Source organism: Ambystoma mexicanum, chromosome 1p (assembly GCF_040938575.1).
Source record: "Ambystoma mexicanum isolate Mex_15411 chromosome 1p, UKY_AmexF1_1, whole genome shotgun sequence".
Taxonomy (NCBI): Eukaryota; Metazoa; Chordata; class Amphibia; order Caudata; family Ambystomatidae; genus Ambystoma; species Ambystoma mexicanum.
Genome location: NC_090921.1, coordinates 287,283,621 through 287,306,594, shown reverse-complemented (window position 1 = coordinate 287,306,594; position 22,974 = coordinate 287,283,621). Strand labels below are relative to the sequence as shown.

Below are 22,974 nucleotides of genomic sequence, written 5' to 3'. Positions count from 1 at the left end.
GGGGCTAGAGGAGAAAGGAAGGGAGAACTGCTCAAGTGAGGGGAGAGGACGGAGGAGAGGGCTCCGCGGGGCAGGGGCAGGCATGAGAGGGCATAAGACAGAAGAGGGGTGGGGTAAAAAGCGAGGTGAAGGGCAGCAGCCGAGGTAGGGCCTCCCCTGCCAGCGCCGCGTGAGAAGGGGTTCCCTCAGGAGGGCGTCCACATAGAGGGGGGCGAAAGGGGTGCAGGCTGAGTGCCGAAAGGGGGTGACTGGAACCCGAACTGAGAGGACACAGGGAGTAGTGGGAGAGTGCAGATGGGGGCGGGTGCAGTGAGAAGGGGCGAATGCAGAGGGAGGGGGACGAGGGTGCCTGGGGGCTGGGGTAGCAAGGCACCCCCTGGTGCAGGGTGCTGAGAAAGGGGGTACATCCGAGAGATCTGGTGGCGCCCAGGGAGGAAGGACAGAGAGTGGCGAAAGAGCCACTGAGCGCAGGTAGTGTGGGTGGGGCGGCACTGGCGAGGGAGAGGCGGAAAGTGCAAATAGAGTGGGCCGTGCATATGGTGGGTGCCCAGGAGTTGTCGGACCCCCGTGGAGTGGGAATAGAAGGTGCCCCTAACGCAGTGGGCAGAGCCAAGGAGCTCGCTCGGGGGGTTCTGCCCCATTCGCGGAAGCGGCACCGAGTCATTGGAAGTGCCAACTGTCGGAGAGTGCCACCACGCAGAGCCCGCCCCAGGAAGAGTCCCCTGGGCTCACACTGCTGAAGACTGGGGTGCACAGCGGCCCCCTCCCCGGATGAACCTCACAGGGAAATCCCGCTTACCCCCCAAGCAAGGTGCGCGTTTTGAGAGAGCCCTGTTGGCACGGAAGACCCTCTGGACCTGTAGATTTTGGGAGCCAATGGAGCCTGAGCAGCCCTGAAGCCCCCCGTCCCGGCATGGAGCGGCTGGCGCCCCCCGTCTTGCTGCTGGGGGTCCTGTTTTGGGCGACGGTGTGGACTGACGATGCCAGCAAACTGATATCGGACCGGTACGCGGTCTACTGGAACCGAAGCAACCCCAGGTAAGTGCCTGCTAAATTAAGGGGCGTGTGGAGTGGTACATGGTCTAATAGAGTAGCAGCCGCCCTCAAGAAGTGTGGAAGAGGGGTTCTAAGGACTGCTTTCCCAGACTTGTGGCTTTGTGAGGGTCTGGGGCAACACCTGAGAAACTGGAATCTCCCCAGCCCCAGGTAGATGTGTGAGTGAGGCTTGTGCCTGCTGTCATTGCATCTTTAGGTCGATGTGGACGGCGCATGGCTGTTTATAAACACCACTCCCTCCCATACTATCTACTTAGCCACCAACTTTCCAAACTCAATGATCAACTGACACGTTCTTGTCATGCTCCCGCTTTACGGCCCACAGAACTGTGCATGGGCTGTACTTCCCGGCATCTGCATAACTACGGCAACCACAATGTGCATGGACCGCATCTCATTAAAGCCTTCAGCATCGCGGTGCACCAAACTGTGTACAGGCCGTGCCGGGGAAGATCAGCAGCATCCAGTCAAACTGGCCCGCGTGGTGTGTACGGGCTGTGCGGGTGGGGACTGGGCATTGCGCAACATAGTCTTCATCATTGTCCACTCTACTATGTACAGTTCATACTGATGAAGATGGAAGGTTTCTCATCCTGCTCTCTGGCACTGTGACCCACTGTGGTGGACACGGTCTGGGCCGATGAAGATTGACACAATCTCTTATAAGCTACATATTCATGATCCCCTGTAGTGTGCATGGCTACAAATCCGCAGTTTGACACCCAAACACTCCAAAATGGTCTTCCACAGTACTTTGTATGTATGGTGCTGATGAAAGTCAGCAGGGATCCATCCTACTCTACATGATCATTGACCCCGTAGCGTGTATGGATGGAGCTGATGAAAATCAGCAGTGTCCCATCATATTCTACATAGTCACTGACCCTGTAGCATGTATGGATGGTACTGATGGAAATCAGCAGTGACCCATCATACTCTAAATAATCATTGACCCCGTAGTGTGTATGGATGGTGCTGATGAAAATCAGCAGTGTCCCATCACACTCTACATAGTCACTGACCCTGTAGCATGTATGGATGGTACTGATGGAAATCAGCTGTGGCCCATCATACTCTACATGATCATTGACCCCGTAGTGTGTATGGATGGTGCTGATGAAAATCAGCAGTGTCCCATCACACTCTACATAGTCACTGTCCCTGTAGCATGTATTGATGGTACTGATGGAAATCAGCTGTGGCCCATCATACTCTACATGATCATTGACCCCGTAGTGTGTATGGATGGTGCTGATGAAAATCAGCAGTGTCCCATCACATTCTACATAGTCACTGACCCTGTAGCATGTATGGATGGTACTGAGGAAAATCAGCAGTGGCCCGTGAAACTCCACGTAAACTCATGTAGGGCACACAGAGTATGCAGACAAAGGTCCGAATTATGACATTTAGCTTTTTAGCACTGACATCAACTGTAGCGCGTATGGACATACTCCAGAACATTGCAGTCCGCTGCTGTGTGTATGAGCTGTTACAATGGAGAACGGTTGTATCTTGTTTACTGTTTGCTCTGGTCTGCTGTAGTGTGTTACCAACGCTGTGCCCGTGACCATCTGTGGTATCTCACCATACCCTACAGCATTTCGGTAGTGGTTGCAAATTGTGCCAATGGAGAATGACGGGCTCCTGTTCTATTCTTCATTGCGGTCTGCGGTTGGTTTTACTGGCAGTGTCGAGGAACTCTGGCATTATCACACTATGCTCTCCACCTTCCCTGTCAACTTTGGTGTGAATGGGCTGTATCCGTAAGCGATGTCTGTATCGGCCACACAGTTCTTGTTAATACTCAGCGTCTGAGTATACTGTCCGCGCTGGTGAAGATCGGCTTCATCTCGTCATATTCCTCATCATGGCGGTTCTGCTTTGGTTCTACGGGCAATGTTGGTGAGGAATGTCAGTGTTGATCGTGCTTTTCATCATGATCGTCACATTTCCGGTCCACCAACTGTGCTGAGGAAACTTGGAATCATCCGCAAGCATTTTCATCATTGTACTCAACCTTCTTGTGTACGGGTAGCCTGGACGATAGGATAGCCACCAGTATTGGTGAAACTCTTCACCACCACGGTCAACTTTCCTTGTGTGGGCAGGCATCCAAACATAAGAAGGAGTGGACATGCTGGAGCCAATGCTTCTTAACTATTGAGTCCATCATATTTTGTGGTCTTGGACAAGAATTCCGTAATTCTTTTAGCTTACCCGTGCCGCTACAGAATGGGACCAGCCATGCGCAAATCAGTCTTGATGCTCTCTCGGCGCGACCGCGCATTCCTCCATCCCAAACCTTGATGAGCCTCGCTGCCTGAGAATAACGCCAGTCTGTGCTCGTTTCTCCGGCCAACAGCAAGCATTCCTGGTCTTCTGATAGTATCTGACAAGACCACCCTGTGCCTCACCTCATAGGGGTGACTGACGCTTTCCCCAGACGACTTCACTCTCCCTCTGCAATCCGCCGTCATATGTTACCATTCTCATCCAGCAACTGGTCCCTAATCAATAGCATTCACCCGGCCCCTCATATGTAGCCCTTGCACGTGTTGTGATGCTCCTTTTTTGTCCTCTGTATGTTGAATCTTATCTGATTGTATTCGTTCAGAGCTCTGGCACCTGGTCCGGCTTAGTTTGCGCTATGTATGAAAGCCCAAATAAATGAGAAACAAATAAGAGCACATGCAGCCCAGGCCCATTTCTATCTCCATGGACGTTGACACTAGCATCTATGGCAGGAGAGCGCAAGCGATCCACGTGTGAACATATTTCCTTTTTATATTAGGGATAAAGCCAGGGCCTGTTAATGTGTGCAGAGTTGGTGTGGTGTAACCATCATTTTCAGCAATGCTTAAATAGTGAAACGGCGCATCTAGAGCGGTGCGTTATCTTAAGCATTTCCGTTGCAACGTCCGCATATTTTATTGACAGTTCCGTGTTGTGTCAACAGGCCTTCCAAGCCAGCCACGGTGGCAGTGGGGATGCACCCGAGTGTAAGGGTGAGTGAGTGACCGCACGAAGTGTCTGCCCATGGGGTTGGAGAGCGCAACCGATTGGCTGAATTCCTGGAGTTACAGAAGTCCCCGCTGGGCCCTGAGAACCTCACCTCCCTATGCCAAATCTCAAGAACCACTGGATGTCCCTCCTAGGGACCTGGGTTCCAACACCTCAAAATCCATGGGTGCCCCAACTGCTGCCTGAGGACCTAATACCTCTGTCTCAGACACACTAGCACCCCCACCTGCGCCCTCGAGACCCCAGCCCCCCACATCATCAGAGCCTGATTGTCTCACATATTTCATGAGCGCTTCAGCCCGTGCGGCATCACACATTTCCAGAAGCACTGTGTCTCTCAGATGCTTCCGGGGATCTCAGCACTTCTACAGCACCAATAGAGATCTGTTGCCACCGCTGTTCCTGGAGCCAAATATCTAAGGTGGCTCATTGTGTCCAACCAGTAGAATGAACACCCACCCTCCGCCCCCCGGGCCACCAACACCCTAGTAAGTCTTATCTGTCCAGCCAGCACACTGAGGACCCAAGCCCTTTTACAACTCTTCGAGATCAAGTCACCACAGCTGTTCCTTGACACTCATCCCACACATCCCCAGTGCCATTATTTGATCAACCTGCATGGTAAGACAACAAACTCATGCTCACCAGCACCCCAAGAAGCATTGTGTGTAGAGTCCTACTTCCACAGCTGTTCTTGCTCCTCACTGCCCAAATACCCAGGGTTATCACGCTTCCAGGCAGCCGCATGCGCACCCTAACCCCTGGTCACCACCTTCTGCCACAAAAGCCTTGTGTGTCCAACCAGCTCAACGAGAACCCCATCCCCGACACAACACCCCCAGAGCCCCACTTCCACAAGTGTTGCTGCTCCTCATTGCCTACATTTCCAATGCTACCATGCTTACAGCCATTAACATGAGCACCGAAAACCCTCAGCAACAACTTCCTCAGAAGCCTTGTGTCTCCAACCAACTCCACGAGAACCCCATCCCCGACACAACACCCCCAGAGCCCCACTTCCACAAGTGTTGCTGCTCCTCATTGCCTACATTTCCAATGCTACCATGCTTCCAGCCATTAACATGAGCACCGAAAACCCTCAGCAACAACTTCCTCAGAAGCCTTGTGTCTCCAACCAGCTCCACGAGAACCCCATCCCCGACACAACACCCCCAGAGCCCCACTTCCACAAGTGTTGCTGCTCCTCATTGCCTACATTTCCAATGCTACCATGCTTCCAGCCATTAACATGAGCACCGAAAACCCTCAGCAACAACTTCCTCAGAAGCCTTGTGTCTCCAACCAGCTCCACGAGAACCCCATCCCCGACACAACACCCCCAGAGCCCCACTTCCACAAGTGTTGCTGCTCCTCATTGCCTACATTTCCAATGCTACCATGCTTCCAGCCATTAACATGAGCACCGAAAACCCTCAGCAACAACTTCCTCAGAAGCCTTGTGTCTCCAACCAACTCCACGAGAACCCCATCCCCGACACAACACCCCCAGAGCCCCACTTCCACAAGTGTTGCTGCTCCTCATTGCCTACATTTCCAATGCTACCATGCTTCCAGCCATTAACATGAGCACCGAAAACCCTCAGCAACAACTTCCTCAGAAGCCTTGTGTCTCCAACCAACTCCACGAGAACCCCATCCCCGACACAACACCCCCAGAGCCCCACTTCCACAAGTGTTGCTGCTCCTCATTGCCTACATTTCCAATGCTACCATGCTTCCAGCCATTAACATGAGCACCGAAAACCCTCAGCAACAACTTCCTCAGAAGCCTTGTGTCTCCAACCAACTCCACGAGAACCCCATCCCCGACACAACACCCCCAGAGCCCCACTTCCACAAGTGTTGCTGCTCCTCATTGCCTACATTTCCAATGCTACCATGCTTCCAGCCATTAACATGAGCACCGAAAACCCTCAGCAACAACTTCCTCAGAAGCCTTGTGTCTCCAACCAGCTCCACGAGAACCCCATCCCCGACACAACACCCCCAGAGCCCCACTTCCACAAGTGTTGCTGCTCCTCATTGCCTACATTTCCAATGCTACCATGCTTCCAGCCATTAACATGAGCACCGAAAACCCTCAGCAACAACTTCCTCAGAAGCCTTGTGTCTCCAACCAGCTCCACGAGAACCCCATCCCCGACACAACACCCCCAGAGCCCCACTTCCACAAGTGTTGCTGCTCCTCATTGCCTACATTTCCAATGCTACCATGCTTCCAGCCATTAACATGAGCACCGAAAACCCTCAGCAACAACTTCCTCAGAAGCCTTGTGTCTCCAACCAGCTCCACGAGAACCCCATCCCCGACACAACACCCCCAGAGCCCCACTTCCACAAGTGTTGCTGCTCCTCATTGCCTACATTTCCAATGCTACCATGCTTCCAGCCATTAACATGAGCACCGAAAACCCTCAGCAACAACTTCCTCAGAAGCCTTGTGTCTCCAACCAGCTCCACGAGAACCCCATCCCCGACACAACACCCCCAGAGCCCCACTTCCACAAGTGTTGCTGCTCCTCATTGCCTACATTTCCAATGCTACCATGCTTCCAGCCATTAACATGAGCACCGAAAACCCTCAGCAACAACTTCCTCAGAAGCCTTGTGTCTCCAACCAGCTCCACGAGAACCCCATCCCCGACACAACACCCCCAGAGCCCCACTTCCACAAGTGTTGCTGCTCCTCATTGCCTACATTTCCAATGCTACCATGCTTCCAGCCATTAACATGAGCACCGAAAACCCTCAGCAACAACTTCCTCAGAAGCCTTGTGTCTCCAACCAGCTCCACGAGAACCCCATCCCCGACACAACACCCCCAGAGCCCCACTTCCACAAGTGTTGCTGCTCCTCATTGCCTACATTTCCAATGCTACCATGCTTCCAGCCATTAACATGAGCACCGAAAACCCTCAGCAACAACTTCCTCAGAAGCCTTGTGTCTCCAACCAGCTCCACGAGAACCCCATCCCCTACACAACACCCCTAGAGCTCAGTTTCAACAGTTGTTCATGCTCCTCCGTGCCCAAATCTCCAGTGTTACCATGCTTCCCGGCAGCCGCATGAGCACCCGAACCCCTGGTCACCACCTTCTTCCTCAGAAGCCTTGCTTGTCCAACCATCTGCATGAGGACCCCAGACACCTATTCCCAAATATAAAGCCCATATGCACCGGTTGATCCTCGAGTAAATGAGCCTCGTGTCCTTAAGGCCCACATGTCCCACCAACACCTTGAAATCTTTGTCCCCGGGCCGCCACATTGCCAAAGGCACCATACCACTAAACATCTCTATCCAGCAAATTGGAAAAGCGCAGCAATTGCCACTTAGATGCAGCATATTTAATTCCGCCCCACCTGGGAAAACCTAACTATTGCGGATGTGTTGATAATTAATAATAGTCACACACATTCATCTGTTTCAAGGTTGCTGGGTGAAAACATGTGGCGGGTAAGGCACAGAAGGATAAACTGATTTGCCCAGGATCACGGACTTAACTGGTGAAGCCGGGATTTGAAACTAGTTTGCAACTTGACCTTAACTTGTGATTTAAAGAGATTACTTGAAAAGTGCACATATCATAATCATTATTGCAGCAATTGTTCTTTTGGGCAAGTGCAGCAGCCTGTGACAAGTGGTTGATTACACAACCTCCCATTTAAACTCACCCTTCCCGCATGCTGCATGCCGGGAACACATTTTCTCTACCTCTGTTTGAAGCTGTGTGATAGTGAGGGGTAGGGCGATCGGGTCAAGAGACACACAACTCATTAAATGGCTACAGGTTAGATAGCTCAGTGTGTTGAATGCCCTTCCCTGGTAAGTTCAGGGCACCGATTCGAATTCCGGATCAAACCGTGCTTATTTTAATTCCCCCAACAAATCGCTTTTTTCGTCCAGTCGGCGAGGCAGAGTTGTCATGTGTTACAACCTACGAACAAGCCAGGACTGATGGCACACTATAAATCTCAGAGGTATTTCACTGCGCCCCAGAGACATAGAGAAAGACTCAAAAACCGGGAGTCTCGGGCCAGTCCACGACCTTAGACAGCTCTGCATAGGGACCTACTCTAGGAGCGGTGCATAGGGACTGCCCAGAAGCCACACCCAAAAGAAAGGCCCCCTGTGACCTTGTACATATTAATGGGCCTCATTATGAGTATGGCGGTGTGGGGAAAAACAGTCGTAATGCGGTAGTTACCACTGCATTACCACTGCATTACTGCACCACCATACTGTAACTTCGGTGCTAGGTGAGATTCCTCCAGCAAAATGCTGACGGTAAATCCTCCACAATACTGCCAGAAATTTGGCAGTTCTGCTGAAACCCCAATGGAGTCCTATGGACCCCAAAAATGGGGGCTGACATCGCCTGCCGCCACTTGTAATCCTGCAGTAAATCCACGGGGCCAAGTGGTGGTAACAGTAATTCCGTTTGGTGGTATTTCATCAGATTTACCAGCGAAATATCGGCAAACTTGTAATGACGCCCGTCTCCATGGATGGTGGTTTCAAGGGACGGTATAGGCTTTGGGTCCATGGCTTCCCGCTGGCCCACTACTCAATATCTCACAAAGCTGGTATTTAAAAAAGTAGAAAACACTGCCTACTTAATCCAAAGCGGCCTGAGGGACCCCCAGGTTCATCTCGGGAAATGTCTCTGGAATGCTGACGTTGCAGCGATTAGAGGCCAGGGGTGCACCTTTCCTCGCCTGCTCATCCCCACCTCAGCACACTGTGTGTTTCTGCCACCGGCACTCCAAATGTTAATCAAACGCTGTGCGTTCTCAGACACAATATTGAGCTCATGTCAGGGGATTCCCATCCTGTAACGTCAACGATAAAAAAAAGATGGTTTCCTGTGCGCCATTCTCATGTCCCCCCCCCCCCCTGCTCCCTCCCGCCAGGATTACTGTGGGCCCCTTGTTGGCCCGTGACCTATGGAACGGGATGGAATTCTGAAGGGGATGCTTGTAGTCTGACTGGCTACAATAGCTTCATCTAGTATCACACATGCTTTCATTTTTAGTTTGGGCTGATTCTGGATTTGTGGCACCGTCACCAGTTTCCCACTGTATTCATGTGCATAGTTGAGGGCCGAGAAGATCGACTGGACAAAGTACTATGTTCTTCTGCGCGCAAAGTAGTGTGTTGCCAGAAGATACCAGGGATGGACTGCCCTACAGTGAACTCCTGAGATTTCCCGGTAGGCCTCTGCACCCTGGTCCTCTTTTGTATTTTATTTCCACATTTTCTCATAGGAAAAGGGTTGTGCTTGCAGAAAATGTGTAATATTGGGGAACTTTGAACATTATTTCCAGGGCCTCGTTTGGCTCCCAGTCCGCCTCTGTAGGATACAGTCAACATGGACTCGTGTGGAGTGCACGCTCCCTGATGAGGGGGCGAGCAGGGTGTGTCCTGTGAAGGCATTTATTCACAACCCATCCAGCTTCATAGCACCCGGCCCAGAGGCATCGCTAGGAGCGATGGGTGGCGCGGGGGGCTATAGCCACAGGTCTTTTGCTTGTATCCCTGGATAGAAGCTCAGGGGCTGCAACCAAAAGGTTAGCTACCCCCGAGTTCCGACAATACCCCATCATTAGAGTAGCCCCGGAACTTTTCCAGACCTAGCAACACAGCTGACCTGGCCATTTAATGACAATCCCTGGCAATGATGTGCTTACCTGTACTTCCTATGTGAATGTCCTGGTTATTGTAAAGTTATGTTATTCTTCGATGATTTTCTAATGCGCTGTATAACCACAGTAGTCGTTTCTCGGTGCCGATCCTTGTCGGTGGAGTGACCTGGCAGTCCCAGAATGACTTACCTGCAGTACCAGAAATAGAAGTATCTTAAGCCCACATAATATCTTCCAAGATTGCTTGTGAACGCCCTGGAGCCCCCTCATGCACCCAAGACCCTTGATCTTTCAAGTATTATTGGTCCAAAACTGCCTTGGAATCCCAATATATTAACCGAGCACATACGGTTCTGTGTCGTACGCCACTAGTAGATAGTCCATAGATAGTGGACTCAAACGGTATCTAATCAATTCATCTAAAACTATTCCATCTAATACCATTCCATCGAAATGTTTCCATCTAAAAAATGTCCATCTAATGCATGTTCTTTGGGGGCAAAGGGTTAATTTGTGATCAGGTGTATTTTAAAGTGTAAAAAACACGGGTTTAGGGGGGAACCCACCCAAAAAAAGAAAAAAAAAGACAAAAATGCATTAGATGGACATTTTTTAGATGGAAAAATTTCGATGGAATGGCATTAGATGCAATGACCATAAACCGACTAAAACGTACCCGGACTAATAGGAAGCATGTCCCCTGTGCCCGACTCCCTCCCTGCACCTGCAAACTCCTTCCCCGCTGTCTGTCTCTCTTACTTCACTCTTGCTCCGCCTTCCCTTTCCAGCAGTCTCCAGTCCGGTTTCCTAAATTCTTAAAGAATGTCCATACAAAAGGCCAAACTATTAGCTTTGTGAATGCTTACTTTTAACTGAGCTACTATGCATGTCTATGTAAATAGGACGAGCATACTCGTCCTCAGCACTTGAGGTTAAACAAGTGCTTGCTGATTAGTTATTTCCAGTACAGAGTTCATTTGGTTGTTTGCTGGGCCCCACGCTTTCTGAGGACCCACACCGAGGTTTTACCTCGGCCATAATTTATACGGGTTTTTCTGGAACATAACTCATGGCAGGAGTGAAAGTGTCTACTGCTCTCTGTCGAGAAGATAGCTCAGCGGCAACGTGCTCGCCTTCACGGAGCAACACGGGTTTGGTCCCCGGGTCCGTGCTTAGAAACCTCTGGGTACTAAGCGCGTTATAAATAACCTAACATATCATATCTACCCTGGTTCCTTCAGTTCCTACATGGCCAAGAGCTGCTCATTATTCCATTCAAACAAAGACCCTTTAACTCCCATGGCTCACCACTGGTGCTGTCTCCAAACCCAAAACACATTTTCTGGGTGGGGTAGTTATATTGTTGAGAGATACAGTCTAACAAACGTTGACATAACGCCCATTAAAGGAATATACGCCCTATCTAAACAAGGTTGAACCACATATACAGTTTGAAATACGGCCAGCCAATGTATCAGTGCTATGCTTATGTATCTGCCACATTCAATGCACTCCTCCTGGGCACACAGCCTTTGCCACTCTGTTGGAATTGAAACACACTCCTTGTTAACTTTTAGTATAATCTGATGTATTGCTGTTGCTTTCACAAAATGTGTAAATATTCTTTAAACATCATTCATAAACAAGTAAATCTCCACTACATGTGCTCAACACGCTTCAGTTTACACACCTTCAATGGCAGCAGTGATCTAGATAAAGAATACTGAGAACAAATCCTCATTCTCTCCTGCAGAATTACCTGAAAATACACAGTCATTACACTGCTTACTCGGCCCACTTACTTGGGCAAGTCCTATGGCACCACCAAATGGCATGGCCTCCAGCGGCAAATGAAATGAGCAGTTGACCATCCACACTCCAAGCATCCCATCAGTACTGTCTTGCATCACATGACCATAGACATGGAAAAAGGTTCAAAGCAGATCAGCCAATTCATAGACATGGAAAAGATACTACAACAAATGTTACAACAAATAATAAACATAAATATAACTCAACTAATTATTCAACTACCCCACAATCATAACTAAAAGGACTTCACTATAATAATTGGAAAGAGTGCAGAAATATTTTTAAGTAAAATAAAAACATTATAAAAAAGATATCAGGAGTGGCCCAGTTATGATCCGTAAACAGTAAACAATGCAATCTCTGAGAACATCTTCTGCACTTATGAAATTAATGGGGTGGGATTTGACCCAAGCTGGATCCCGCCTGAATGAAAACGATCACCACACAATGTGAGCTAACAATTGGAATCCATAACTCCGTACCCCCAAAAAGGATGATGTAAATAAGGGCTTCTGGTGCGCTTCTCTGCAATGTCACTTTGACTCTTAGTCCAACATAACAGTTCACCGGGGAACTTATTAGACTAGATGACGTTGCTAGTCCTGCATGTGTCATAGCTCTTCAGTTTAAGTTTGTCTCTAGTGTGAGGATGGATATTTGTATCACCTGCAATGAAGACATTGCAATGTCGGCTGATCAGGCTCTGGTATGTGCCCTTTTTGGCAGTTCCCAGAAATAGCTGTAATACTGCGGGGGAATGATCTGCATATGCCAACCAATCTTGTCAATTCCGACTCGTAGAGTGGGTAAAAGTAGGCCATACCCAAACGTTTGTGTAATTTAGGGTCACTGTCAATGGTGCTACAATATTCTAGAATTGTTCCACAAGTGACTCTACTTTTTCTGGAGTATTTAGATATCGCAAGAGTGGTTGGCTCTATTTGGGGTTTTGGTTGCAGGTAGCCTGATCTCTGTCTTTGAGTCACAGTGGCTCGAATTTTATCCAAAGGCCATCACAGTCTTAAGCCACAGTCCAGGTGTTTTCCCATGCCTTTTCACCACTGCTGCGTTCATGTAGATAGCGTTCCTCCTGGATATCTCGCAATTAGTTTGATGTTTTAAAAAAGTGGATTTTCCACACTGTTTATGGTCAGTTTTAAGTGCAATTTTTAATTGTCATCAATTGTTTTGTGTGGACGTATAGTCCCAATTATGGTCAGCGTGTTTCTACCGCGTGGGTCTTTATCAAGGCTAGTGGTTTGGAGTAGATGCCCCAGGTGGGGTTGAGTGGAGAGAACGCGGTCAGCCCAGTGGATGAAGGCTGGGCTTGTCAATGGGCCATTAATTAACGAGTGTTGCTGCGTGCGAGCGTCTCGGTCCGTTGTCCATGGACTGACCACTTTTTTGAAACATCAAACAAAGTAATTATAATCACTGACGATAATATTGTTTAAAAGGCTCACATAAGCACTGTACAAAGCCTCATCTTCAGCAGAATGGATGCATCCGTCTCACCTTATCACAATACAAGGAGGCACCGATAGACTGCAAAGGAGCAATGCCCGTCCTATGGGAGATGGTTGGCAGGAGGGTACCCAGTTGGTTAGATGCTTCTAGCTGGTGTCGGTGTTCAACTTTAAAGTATGGGTCCTTTCAAAACAGAGAAGCAGCGACAGGGGCCAGTTGACTTGTGTTAACTATGGTCATTGTTGGTACCAAGGTGGAGATTGGCAGAACGCAATGTATTTTATATTCAGCTCTGCCCAGGCTGCCGGCATCCAGCCCATCCAGACCAGGCCAGATATGGTCATTCCTGGTCCAGGTGGGGCAGGTGGCAGGGATGGTCTCTGATCTTCCCTGGGACAGTGATATTCTGTTCTCAGCCCTTGCCTCCTGCTTTGATGGGAAGTACCCAGACTTACACGCTTGGGCAGAACAGTGTGGCAGTACCACGGTCCTCTTGAGCTCTAAGTATTGAGGTCCTAGGAGCAGTTTATAGTCCACGGGGATGTCTATTTTCGAGTTTGGGGGGAACCGAGATCTGAGGCATCCACAGCTCTGAGGATTGATTGAGGTGTCTGGATCCAGCCCCCGAAACAGTTCTGGTTGTAAGGTTCAAGTTGGTGGATGGGGATGAAACACAGTGACCAGGAAATCATCTACGTAAAGAATGTAGAGGGGTACACCGCACTCTTACACTTTACCTGCCTCAGTAATTGCAGTAAGGGGTGGCAGCAGACACTGGGAGTTCCGGGGAACCTGCCGCTCTTACAGTGAAGGGAGCACGGGGTCAAGGGATTTCCCTCAATTAGGGATTGATGCCCCAGTTGTGAATCTGGGGTGCCCCCGGTCTTGGGGTTCCCACCAAACCTTGGATCATCACAGGTACTTCGTCTTTTGCAGGAAGGAGGGGACATGTGACTTGGGGGCTCCATGTACCACTCTTCTATCAGACATGCAGTTCTTAATTTGGAGGGGACACCCTCAGACCAGTGGGAGGCATGTCCAGTTTTGGGTTCCCGCTATCCTTCACTTGCAGTGAGGGTGGGGGTAGGGGTGCTGCTACATGGAGAGGTGAGGGCTCCAGTTGTCCATTTTCTCTCGCTATAAGGACATGGACTCTCTTCCCCCTACCCCCCACCCCAGTTTTAGGCTGGGGGTGGAGACCTGCAGTCCTGCAGGGTGTTTCGGTGGCGTCTTCTGGTTCCCATATAGACCCTTCCCCTCTCAGCTTCCGGGTTCTTTTGATTGCTTCGGTTGGCGCTGCTGCTTCTATTCCCTAATCTCTGAGAGTCCAGGTGGCCTTTTCATGCTAAAACAATTCCCAGTTCACAGCCTTGGCTATGAATGAAAAGGACGAATAAACCTGCAGGGGGCGGGGATTAGCTTCCAAAAGCATTTCAAGTGTAGAAAAGGTGATTAAGGACTGAAAACCTGTATTTTCAGAAATCCTTTAAGCAGTCTTTAGTGTGTCCACTGTGGAATATACCGGCTGCAGTGCCTCAGCTATAGTATATTGCCTATATCACTTCTGGTATAGCGCCGTAGCTGTAAACAATTGCCCATAGTATATTAGCTGCACTGTGCTCGTTATATCCCAGATATAGTATCTTTGTTATAGTGCCAGGTATACCATATCAGCTATTGCACATAAGCTATTGCAGAATGCCAGAAGTGGACTACAGCGCTATAGCTCTATCCCAGATATAGTATCTTTGTTATAGTGCCAGGTATAGCATATCTGCTATTGCACATAAGCTATTGTAGAATGCCAGGAGTATATGGGCTACAGTGTGTTAGCTTTATCCCAGATATAGTATCTTTGTTATAGTGTCAGGTATAGCATATCAGCTATTGCACATAAGCTATTGCAGAATGCCAGGAGTATATGGGCTACAGTGTGTTAGCTATATCCCAGATATAGTATCTTTGTTATAGTGTCAGGTATAGCATATCAGCTATTGCACATAAGCTATTGCAGAATGCCAGAAGTGGACTACAGCGTTATAGCTCTATCCCAGATATAGTATCTTTGTTATAGTGCCAGGTATACCATATCAGCTATTGCACATAAGCTATTGCAGAATGCCAGGAGTATATGGGCTACAGTGTGTTAGCTATATCCCAGATATAGTATCTTTGTTATAGTGTCAGGTATAGCATATCAGCTATTGCACATAAGCTATTGCAGAATGCCAGAAGTGGACTACAGCGTTATAGCTCTATCCCAGATATAGTATCTTTGTTATAGTGCCAGGTATAGCATATCTGCTATTGCACATAAGCTATTGTAGAATGCCAGGAGTATATGGGCTACAGTGTGTTAGCTTTATCCCAGATATAGTATCTTTGTTATAGTGTCAGGTATAGCATATCTGCTATTGCACAACAACTATTGTAGAATGCCGAGAGTATATGGGCTAGAGTCTGTTAGCTATATCCCAGGTAAAGTATCTTTGCTATAGTGCCAGGTATAGCATATCAGCTATTGCACATAAGCTATTGTAGAATGCTAGGAGCATATGGGCTACAGTGTTCTAGCTATATCCCAGATATAGTATCTTTGTTATAGTGCCAGATATAGCATATCCGCTATTGCACATAAGCTATTGTAGAATGCCAGGAGTATATGGGCTAGAGTCTGTTAGCTATATCCCAGGTAAAGTATCTTTGCTATAGTGCCAGGTATAGCATATCAGCTATTGCACATAAGCTATTGCAGAATGCCAGAAGTGGACTACAGCGCTATAGCTCTATCCCAGATATAGTATCTTTGTTATAGTGCCAGGTATAGCATATCTGCTATTGCACATAAGCTATTGTAGAATGCCAGGAATATATGGGCTACAGTGTGTTAGCTTTATCCCAGATAAAGTATCTTTGTTATAGTGTCAGGCATAGCATATCAGCTATTGCACATAAGCTATTGCAGAATGCTAGGAGTATATGGGCTACAGTGTGTTAGCTATATCCCAGATATAGTATCTTTGTTATAGTGCCAGGTATACCATATCAGCTATTGCACATAAGCTATTGCAGAATGCCAGAAGTGGACTACAGCGTTATAGCTCTATCCCAGATATAGTATCTTTGTTATAGTGCCAGGTATACCACATCAGCTATTGCACATAAGCTATTGCAGAATGCCAGAAGTGGACTACAGCGCTATAGCTCTATCCCAGTTATAGTATCTTTGTTATAGTGCCAGGTATAGCATATCCGCTATTGCACATAAGCTATTGTAGAATGCCAGGAGTATATGGGCTACAGTGTGTTAGCTTTATCCCAGATATAGTATCTTTGTTATAGTGTCAGCTATAGCATATCAGCTATTGCACATAAGCTATTGCAGAATGCCAGAAGTGGACTACAGCGTTATAGCTCTATCCCAGATATAGTATCTTTGTTATAGTGCCAGGTATACCATATCAGCTATTGCACATAAGCTATTGCAGAATGCCAGAAGTGGACTACAGCGTTATAGCTCTATCCCAGATATAGTATCTTTGTTATAGTGCCAGGTATAGCATATCTGCTATTGCACATAAGCTATTGTAGAATGCCAGGAGTATATGGGCTACAGTGTGTTAGCTTTATCCCAGATATAGTATCTTTGTTATAGTGTCAGGTATAGCATATCTGCTATTGCACAACAACTATTGTAGAATGCCGAGAGTATATGGGCTAGAGTCTGTTAGCTATATCCCAGGTAAAGTATCTTTGCTATAGTGCCAGGTATAGCATATCAGCTATTGCACATAAGCTATTGTAGAATGCTAGGAGCATATGGGCTACAGTGTTCTAGCTATATCCCAGATATAGTATCTTTGTTATAGTGCCAGATATAGTATATCCGCTATTGCACATAAGCTATTGTAGAATGCCAGGAGTATATGGGCTAGAGTCTGTTAGCTATATCCCAGGTAAAGTATCTTTGCTATAGTGCCAGGTATAGCATATCAGCTATTGCACATAAGCTATTGCAGAATGCCAGAAGTGGACTACAGCGCTATAGCTCTATCCCAGATATAGTATCTTTGTTATAGTGCCAGGTATAGCATATCTGCTATTGCACATAAGCTATTGTAGAATGCCAGGAATATATGGGCTACAGTGTGTTAGCTTTATCCCAGATAAAGTATCTTTGTTATAGTGTCAGGCATAGCATATCAGCTATTGCACATAAGCTATTGCAGAATGCCAGAAGTGGACTACAGCGCTATAGCTCTATCCCAGATATAGTATCTTTGTTATAGTGCCAGGTATACCATATCAGCTATTGCACATAAGCTATTGCAGAATGCCAGAAGTGGACTACAGCGCTATAGCTCTAGCCCAGATATAGTATCTTTGTTATAGTGCCAGGTATAGCATATCTGCTATTGCACATAAGCTATTGTAGAATGCCAGGAGTATATGGGCTACAGTGTGTTAGCTTTATCCCAGATATAGTATCTTTGTTATAGTGTCAGGTATAGCATATCAGATATTGCACATAAGCTATTGTAGAATGCCAGGAGTATATGGGCTACAGTGTGTTAGCTATATCCCAGATATAGTATCTTTGTTATAGTGTCAGGTATAGCATATCAGCTATTGCACATAAGCTATTGCAGAATGCCAGGAGTATATGGGCTACAGTGTGTTAGCTATATCCCAGATATAGTATCTTTGTTATAGTGTCAGGTATAGCATATCAGCTATTGCACATAAGCTATTGCAGAATGCCAGAAGTGGACTACAGCGTTATAGCTCTATCCCAGATATAGTATCTTTGTTATAGTGCCAGGTATACCATATCAGCTATTGCACATAAGCTATTGCAGAATGCCAGAAGTGGACTACAGCGCTATAGCTCTATCCCAGATATAGTATCTTTGTTATAGTGCCAGGTATAGCATATCTGCTATTGCACATAAGCTATTGTAGAATGCCAGGAGTATATGGGCTACAGTGTGTTAGCTTTATCCCAGATATAGTATATTTGTTATAGTGTCAGGTATAGCATATCAGCTATTGCACATAAGCTATTGTGGAATGCCAGGAGTATATGGGCTACAGTGTGTTAGCTATATACCCGAGATATAGTATCTTTGTTATAGTGTCAGGTATAGCATATCAGCTATTGCACATAAGCTATTGCAGAATGCCAGAAGTGGACTACAGCGCTATAGCTCTATCCCAGATATAGTATCTTTGTTATAGTGCCAGGTATAGCATATCTGCTATTGCACATAAGCTATTGTAGAATGACAGGAGTATGTGGGCTACAGTGTGTTAGCTATATCCCAGATATAGTATCTTTGTTATAGTGTCAGGTATAGCATATCAGCTATTGCACATAAGCTATTGCAGAATGCCAGAAGTGGACTACAGCGTTATAGCTCTATCCCAGATATAGTATCTTTGTTATAGTGCCAGGTATAGCATATCTGCTATTGCACATAAGCTATTGTAGAATGCCGAGAGTATATGGGCTAGAGTCTGTTAGCTATATCCCAGGTAAAGTATCTTTGTTATAGTGCCAGATATAGCATATCCGCTATTGCACATAAGCTATTGTAGAATGCCAGGAGTATATGGGCTAGAGTCTGTTAGCTATATCCCAGGTAAAGTATCTTTGCTATAGTGCCAGGTATAGCATATCAGCTATTGCACATAAGCTATTGTAGAATGCTAGGAGCATATGGGCTACAGTGTTCTAGCTATATCCCAGATATAGTATCTTTGTTATAGTGCCAGATATAGCATATCCGCTATTGCACATAAGCTATTGTAGAATGCCAGGAGTATATGGGCTACAGTGTATTAGTTATGGGATTACAGATGCAGTTTATTAGTTATACTCTCACCAGTAGAATATTGCTATGTCTATGCTCCTACAGGGCGTTATCTATAATACATTGAACATAGTATGTTTGCTATAATAATATATATACTCTATCATTATTTGCAAATACCTTCATCTGTTTCAAAAGGTGCAGGGGGAAGACCCTCATTTCAGGGCATTTGAAAGCACATTTAATAGCGCCTCCCGTTTGTGAATTGGGACGTGCTTTTAAATGCACTGAAATGCCCCCTTATTTGCCTGAATGCGAAAAGGGGGAAGTGGACATCTGAAGTGCTCATTCCAATGTCCTTTGTGAATTGGGCTGCTCCTTTGTTTGGGTGCAAGTGAGGGGATGTCGCTTGCGCCTCCAAATGTTTGAGAATCAGGCTCACTGTTTATAATATCATTTGCTGCACGTTTACGTGTTTTGTTTCAATAATTGGGCGAGTCAAGCAATCGAGCACGTATTTACCCGGATGACAATTTGGCCACGAACTATAAGGACAAAAATACCTTCCTCTGTCAATAAAAATGATATTGCAGGTCACCTGGAGTTCTGGGGGCATATGAAGGAACGTGGCCCCTTCAGCGTCATTTGCCTCTTTGGTCACACATCTCCTCGGGGACTTGAAGGATGCGCTTATCATAAAGTAGTGGGCGCTTTGTCCACGCATTTGCTCCCTCACTTGATCAAGGGTTGTCAGAAATGGGTTATTCTCCATCTAAGCAGTACTAAATGCTCAACCTTCATTCATATCTTCAAGAGAAACGGTCGTCTAAACCCGGTAACAATATATGGCTGGCCAGATAGCACAGTGAGTAGTGTGCTGAAACTCAGCCTTTCATCCTTCCGAGGAGCACCACACACCCGTGGTTATAACAGGCGGCGCTCAGGTGACTGAGGTTTCCTAATGCTATATAAATGCAAAATATTATTATTATTGTAATAAGGGATTCGGAGTTTGACAAAAGACACATATATACTATATGTCTGCAGATCAGTGCCTTTAATTATATATTTATGATCCAGATGCCTTCCTTTGGATCTTCAAAGGTGATACATTTCCTAAGTCAAACCCCAATCAAGTCTTCTGTGAATTTCGAATCTACTGGGAGAGGTCTGGAAGATGCGTTTTCCGCCTTGAGGAGGAGAGGCTCAACCAGAGAGTGCCCAGTGTCTGATAACATTTATTTTTATTTATTTATTTATTTATTATATTTGTTACTCGCCCAGACCCTTGGGTATCACACTGAACATATCACAGAGATGCATGCGACTAATGCCATCAGAAACAGATGTAATCCCATGTAGAGATTAAGGGCCTGATTCATGGAAGAGTTTTATAATGGCACAGTCCCATAGGAAAACGTTCCATGAATCGGGCTCTAAGTCTCTACCGCCGGGGATTGGACACTTTTGTATCACACTGGCACAGACCCCGGCTTGCGCTTTGACTTGTTATGGTAGCTTAGCATTTTTTTTTTGTTGCAGTTGCCACTCATACTGGGGCTGCCTCCTGGTAAAACTGTGCAGTCCCTGCACGGTAGGAGCGTTCATGAGAACCTGCCTGGGTTTCAGCCATGACACTTCCATGTTACAGTCTTGCTAAATATCTTTGAGGCCTTCTTAAAGTCGGCAATGATGCATGTGCCTGGAAGAGCCGATTGTTCAATTGTCGTTCCCTTGACGTAGCATTTGTTGGCCTGATCTGGGCCTCACACTGGTACCCCCGCCCCGCCCGGCCTTCTCTCTCCTCTGCTAGATTATAAACCTGGCGGCTGGTTCTTAGGAAATTGTGGAGACGAATTAGCATTCATTGTTGGAATGGTCAATTTGGGATACCCATTTGGTGGGCTTTGTCATGCAGTCGAGCTGGCTTCACAAGCCTAATATAAAGTTCAAAGCCAATCGTTTTTTGGGATACTGCAAAGAAAACCATCTCAAAAGTGTAACTGCAGCAGGGGTTCAGAATGGCAACGTCAAAACCAAACGACTTTCAGGAAGGCTCTCCAGGTCTCTTCCAGGCTTTCCTGACAGTCGTTGGCACAAAACCTCTTTTCAACTGTCCTTGAGTTGGCAGATAAGCTGGAACGTTGTCTGCTTGGTCCAGCTCCCAGGTCTGGCTCCAACTGGGCTACAGACCCCACAGGGCCCCCAATCTCCACCATAGTGAATCTGTCTTTGAGGCTCCACCGGCTTGTTTCTAGGCCCCCGAGCGCCTTCCCGCGCACCAATTTAACCTCACTTCCCTTAGCGATGCCATGACGATACCTTTCTCTGGCATCTCTTCTCCATCCTCCCTGTGCACTTCCTCCTCCCACCTCACGCACATACCATGCATACGTGGGGCGTGTCATTCCCTATCCGGTCTCTTCTGGCTGCCTCTGGAATTGATCGCTTGCACCAGGTGTTTTCATTTTAATGGGACGCCCGCATTGCCCGGAGTAAGCCTCTGCATGGCCTATGCATGGTGCTTCCCATCTTGGATTCTGGGCAAGTTTCATGCATGAGTGAGGGTGGGGGAGCCCATCTCTGGGCCGGCCGGCCGAGCTGACGCGTCTCCGGAGGCAAAAGTGCCGGAGGTGTGGGTGGGCACTGCTGAGTTAACCTGTCTTGTGAAAGTCTCTGTGAGACTCCTTGTAAGGAAATTGGCGATCCCCAGAGACCCAATGTACACCACATTGGAAAGAATATATCGAGCAAGAGTGTGTCTGGTGAAAAGATTCACCAGGCCTGGGCTCGCCAAATATCATAGTGAAAACTACTGAGAAATGTCTTTCTTTTGTTCCGTGTTGGTATATTTATCAACAAAAAGATTTCTATTTATTTAATTTTAATTTAGACATTTATAAAGCACACATAGCCCAGAGGAATCTAGGCGCTGAAATGTAAGCGTGTGGTTACAAGAGAATTTATTTATTTAAATGTATATAGCGCGCAGACAGCCCAGGGGCATTGTGGCGCTGTTACTTGCAGGAACTTAGTTACAGGGGGTACAGGATTGGTAGCAGTCCGTGGCACATTATGATTGCTACAAACAGATTAGTCATTACAGCTCATGCATCTTTAGTTATTACATTACAGACAGTTTATTGGCAAACATGGTGCTGCGAGAGATCTTATGTGAAGAGGATGGTTTTCATAGCTTTCCGGAAGGCAATGAGGGAGGGCTCACCTCGGATTTTGGGAGGTAGGGCATTCCAGTGTGATGGTGCAAGATAAGGGAAGCTGGATCCTCCAGCTCTGGCTCTTTTTACTAGTGGCACACAGAGCATGTTGGTATATGGTGACCTGGTTGGCTTTGTGGAGGAGACGGGGTGGATTCTTTGTGAGAGGTAGACCGGGGCGGTGAGGTGGATGCACTTGTGGGTCAGTGTCAGAGCTTTGAAGACGATCCTTTCCCTTATTGGTAGCCAGTGGGCTAGTTTTCTGGCCTCAGAGATGTGTTCTCTTTTCTTGATACCTTGGGCAGCGTGGAGGGCATTGTTCTGTATGATTTGTAGCCTTTCCAGGTTTTTGTTGGAAGTTCCTAGGAAGAGTACATTGCAGCAATCTAGCCTGGAGCCGGTGATTGCTCTGGCTATGTTTGTTTGCTACACACATTGGCATAAACATTACAGAATGCAGTAGGACAGATATCATAAAGTATTGAAGACATCTCTGTTGTAATCTAGGCCATTTTTTAACATGGTAATGGTGCTTTGTGTACTGTGTGCTCGAAATTACAGGCATTGGCGAGTAGATTCATTGTGGGGGTCAGACAATTAAGAGAGGGCTGTCTAGCTTAGATCTGGTCATTCATTGTTGGGAGTCTAGGTTGAAGAGTCTAGTTTTCAGACATTTTCGGAATGACTAGAGGGATGGGTCGTTTCTCAATTGTGGGGGCAGAGTGTTCCACAGTTTAGCTGCTACTACGGGAAACTTCTAAATGCATCAAATGAATGCGCAAGTTCATTTTCTGATTAAAGTTCATTCTTGTCATGTAAGAAGGCAGGAAATCACTACAGCCGTGCCAATGCATTTCGGACCGAGGTCTTTCTTCAGGGCGAGTTCTCCTGTCTTGAGAACTGCTCCACCATGGCACACGA

General features: G+C 47.0%; 1 protein-coding gene across 1 annotated transcript in view; it reads left to right on the top strand.

The window, feature by feature from the left end:
* The first annotated feature begins 364 nt into the window (after nucleotides 1-364).
* The window catches only part of EFNA2 (ephrin A2), a 566,627-nt gene continuing 544,017 nt past the window's right edge, over nucleotides 365-22,974 (top strand). The window contains exon 1 of the mRNA XM_069646808.1: nucleotides 365-1,038. Within this exon, the coding sequence (XP_069502909.1) occupies nucleotides 914-1,038 (125 nt within the window). The 5' untranslated portion in view covers nucleotides 365-913. The remainder of the gene's footprint in view (nucleotides 1,039-22,974) is intronic.